The sequence below is a fragment of the Neolamprologus brichardi genome, chromosome 17 (assembly GCF_056152115.1).
Source record: "Neolamprologus brichardi isolate AB-2024 chromosome 17, ASM5615211v1, whole genome shotgun sequence".
NCBI lineage: Eukaryota > Metazoa > Chordata > Actinopteri > Cichliformes > Cichlidae > Neolamprologus > Neolamprologus brichardi.
This window is the reverse complement of record NC_142120.1, coordinates 986,053-989,682: the sequence shown is the minus strand read 5'-3', so window position 1 is coordinate 989,682 and position 3,630 is coordinate 986,053. Positions and strand designations below refer to the sequence as shown.

Below are 3,630 nucleotides of genomic sequence, written 5' to 3'. Positions count from 1 at the left end.
CTTGCTGTGTGTTGCAAAGTGTCATTAAAAACAGTAGATGGAGACACAAAGACACATCAGAACAGACACCACATTTCTCTGCATGCAAAATACATGATCATCAAAATACTGAAATATTTCAGATGTAATATTGACCAGTTATTGATTATGTTTATAATGGTTTGTTTTCATTTTTTTATTGACAAAAACCATTTGTTATCATCAACCCAAACCTGTTTCATTGTGCACATCAGTATGTGCACATGTCATGCTTGAATAAAATTGTGACTCACATTTGGTCTGCAACCAGAGGTACTGTATCTGAAATGGCCAGTGCAATGTCCTTCAGAACAACAGATTTGTCTGCAATATGCAGCGTGGATTTCAGGCTTGCCCAGAAAGTCTGCTGCTTCCTGTCGTCTTTTGGCCACTCGAGGTATGTCTGCTGCCTCAGCAAACTCCTGAGTCTCAAATACTTCTTAGGAAGAGAGTCTGTCGGAATGGGCTCCAATAATATGAAGACCAGCGAGTCCCGATGGACGCTGATGGCTCGGTGCTGAGCGAAGAAGAGCTCGTAGTTGCACCATTCGCTTTGCACGAAGTGTTTGGAGAGGACAAACAGCGTCTTGTAGCTGGACTCAACACAGTTGATGATGTTGTCTATGATCCACTCTCCAGGGACAAAGTCTCTCTCGTGGACACATAGGGAAAATCCAGCACCTTCCAAAGTGGGAACCAGGTGGGCGTCCACCCAGTCAGAATCTTGATTACTGTAGGAAATGAACGCATGATAACTAAATGATGCGTTGTTCAAAATATTGGAACGTTTCTTGCCTCTCCTTTTCATCCGGATCCAGACCCATAACATCTTTGTATACCATGCTCCATCACATTTATGAAAAACCAGACCTACAGCTGCAGATATAACTATCAGCACGGGCAGCGCAACTGCAGCTTGAAGCCACATCTCACACGACAGCTCACTGGGTTTGTACTCCGACAATGGCAGACCTGCAAATGACAGTGGTGTGTTACATGTATAATCTAAGGGCCAGTCCATTAACAAGGACTTGTTGAAAGCAGTGATGAACCAATAGGAGTCACACGAGCAGACAAACGGATTGCCTCCAACTTTGAGTTTCTGAAGCCTGGGAAGCCCTGCCAAGACCTCTCTCGATATAGATGTGATAGCATTCTGGTCTATGTGAAGACTCAGCAGAGCGGGGACACTGAGATCTGCCGGGATAACCTGGATGCTGTTGGAGCTAAGAGTAAGATGTGTCAGCTTGGAAAAGCGAGTCAGATCCTTTTGCGTTATGGACGTTATTCCTGTCTTTGACAAGTCGATCTTCTCAAAGTCTGATGACAGATATGCAAAGACACTGTTGCCCAGGTTGTTGTTTCCAAGGCGAAGCTCAGTCAGCTGAGCAGGCCAATAGCAGTCCCCGTCCAAGTGGATGGAGTTGAAGCTGAGATCCAGAGACTCCAGTGAGTTCATCTGATGTGTCTTCTGAGAGATAAAGGAAAGACTGCTGAAGCGGTTCCTGCTTAAAGACAGCTTCCGCAGTTTGGGAAAAACAGAGCTGCGTGAACACGGAGTCCACCAGAAGCCCGACTCTGACAGCAGGTTATCTGACAGGTCAAGAATCTGCAGTGATGGCAGGGCAGTCATGACTCTGCAGGGCAAAATATTCATTCCAGTCCCAGAGAACTTTAAATAGGTCAGTCTGGAGGCGGCCTCAAAGCTCATGTTTATCGTGGGATACCTGTATTGATAATGATTCACACCATTAAAGATAACCGAGGAAAGATTGATTGTGTGATTAATGGGCGGTAAATTAAAGCCATCTGGTGTGTCCTCGTTGTAAGTGATGTTGACAAATGAGAGCTGGTGGAGAGGGGAAACCCACACGTTCTTCATAAACACCACCATAAACGTGCTGTTTATCCAGGTGTTTTCTAAGGTGAGATTCTGAATAAAAGGCATTGTTCTCAGGTTCTTAAAGGGGTCGTCGCTCACATTGCAGCTGTCTGGAAATAGCGAGATGACTCGCAACATTTTTGCTTGTGTCACATTCAAGTCCACAAGGAGGTTCTCAAACATCCCAAAGGTCCCACAAAAAGATGCAAAGAGGGACAGCTTTTTGAGAGACTTGACTTTTGCAAGAGAACCAGGTTCATACTTTTGCCAGTGAGTTCCTGCTCCCAAAAACAGATGCTGAACAGAAACATTCATCAGGGCATCAAAGTCACCGTAGCTCACTGACAGAGCAGCCGCGCTACCCAGAGACAGGAAGTCCAGCTTTGTGAAGTTCTGAAAGGATGCCGGTAATTCATAGCTGGTATACCGGTTGTTGGCCAGATCGAGAATTTTCAGCTGTTTCAAGGAAATGTCAGGGATGAAAGCTAAGTCGTTGTTAGATATGTTGAGAATTTTGAGTGCTGGTGTGTGGGTGAACACTGTGGCTGAAATCTCCCGAAGTCCACAGTGAGCTGCGTTCAAAAAACAAAGCTGGGACAGTCCAGAAAACTCTGTTCCTTCCAGCGTTTGGATGACGTTGTAGGAGATGTCCAAATACTGGGTTTCGTTGGAAAGACTTGGAACACTGGTGATGTTTAGATGTGAGAGGTCTTTGACGCCTCGCATTGACGTGACGCAGAGTTTGAATCCTTCGTTGTTTTCCCTGATAGCTGTGCAGTCCGGTCTCGTTAGGGACACGATGATGGTCCCAATCAAAACAGCCACAGATGTGCTGAAAAAACCCACATGAATAAGAGAAGTCATTCAAAGACACGACCGTTTACTGTGCAGGAATATCTTAGCTGAATGCACACCATTTAAAGTTCACAGTAAAGTAGACGGCCATAATAAAATATTTTGATATGATTCCAGCATCAAACAGAGAATTTGACTGATCTGAAAATCATCGTATTCAGTTTCAAAGCTGTACAATAAAATAGAAAAATAGATGTAGAGATGAACATTTACCTTTGTGGAGACATAGCTTCAGCTTCAACTGTGACAAACTCAGGTCTGAGCGGTGTGAGGACTTTTACCTGCTCTTAAATGAAACCCTTCCTCTTTTTCCTCTTTTAAATTCCTCTTTCGTTCTGGTTCCTTTCCGTGACTTTCCACCGAGAAAGCAAATGTTATGTCTAAAGCTTACACAACTGACAGAGAAAAAAGGATTTCCTCACAGGGTCTTTCCAATACTATGCAAAAGTCTCAAGTATAATTTAATTTCCTCATACTTTGCTAGGAAAATGAAAAATGGGTGCAACAGTTTATTACAATATGCCCAACCATATATGGAAGCACAGTTTAAAAGGCAAAAATTGACTTTTTACAGTTCTTATGAACTTGACATTATTTGATATATTTAAAGTCATATTTGACTCCCTTTATTCTTCAATACAGCCTGAAATCTTTTGGGCAAAACTTTTTGTAATTTCTTTGAGAACAGTTCTCCTTCTTCTGAAAGGAAACGTCTAAGCTCTTCTTTAGATGCTGGATGCATTTTGTTGCATATCCTACACTGTTTACATACTTTTGAGCTCTGGACTCTGTCCTTGGTTAGTTCCACTGTGTGGTTTCCTCTACAGCTTTGATTCCGATCATTGTCACGTTGAAAGAAGAAGCTGTTGCCAACC

The 3,630-nt window shown here is 43.2% G+C and overlaps 1 protein-coding gene across 1 annotated transcript; it reads right to left on the bottom strand.

Moving 5' to 3' along the window:
* Nucleotides 1–228: 228 nt before the first annotated feature.
* Nucleotides 229–3,030, bottom strand: LOC102790010 (toll-like receptor 1). Its single transcript, XM_006799739.2, has 2 exons — nt 2,969–3,030; nt 229–2,732 (listed from the first exon to the last, which is right to left on the bottom strand). The coding sequence occupies exons 1-2, from the start codon at nt 2,980–2,982 to the stop codon at nt 269–271; spliced, it is 2,478 nt and encodes an 825-aa protein (XP_006799802.2). The 5' UTR covers nt 2,983–3,030; the 3' UTR covers nt 229–268.
* Between the last annotated feature and the right edge of the window lie 600 nt (nt 3,031–3,630).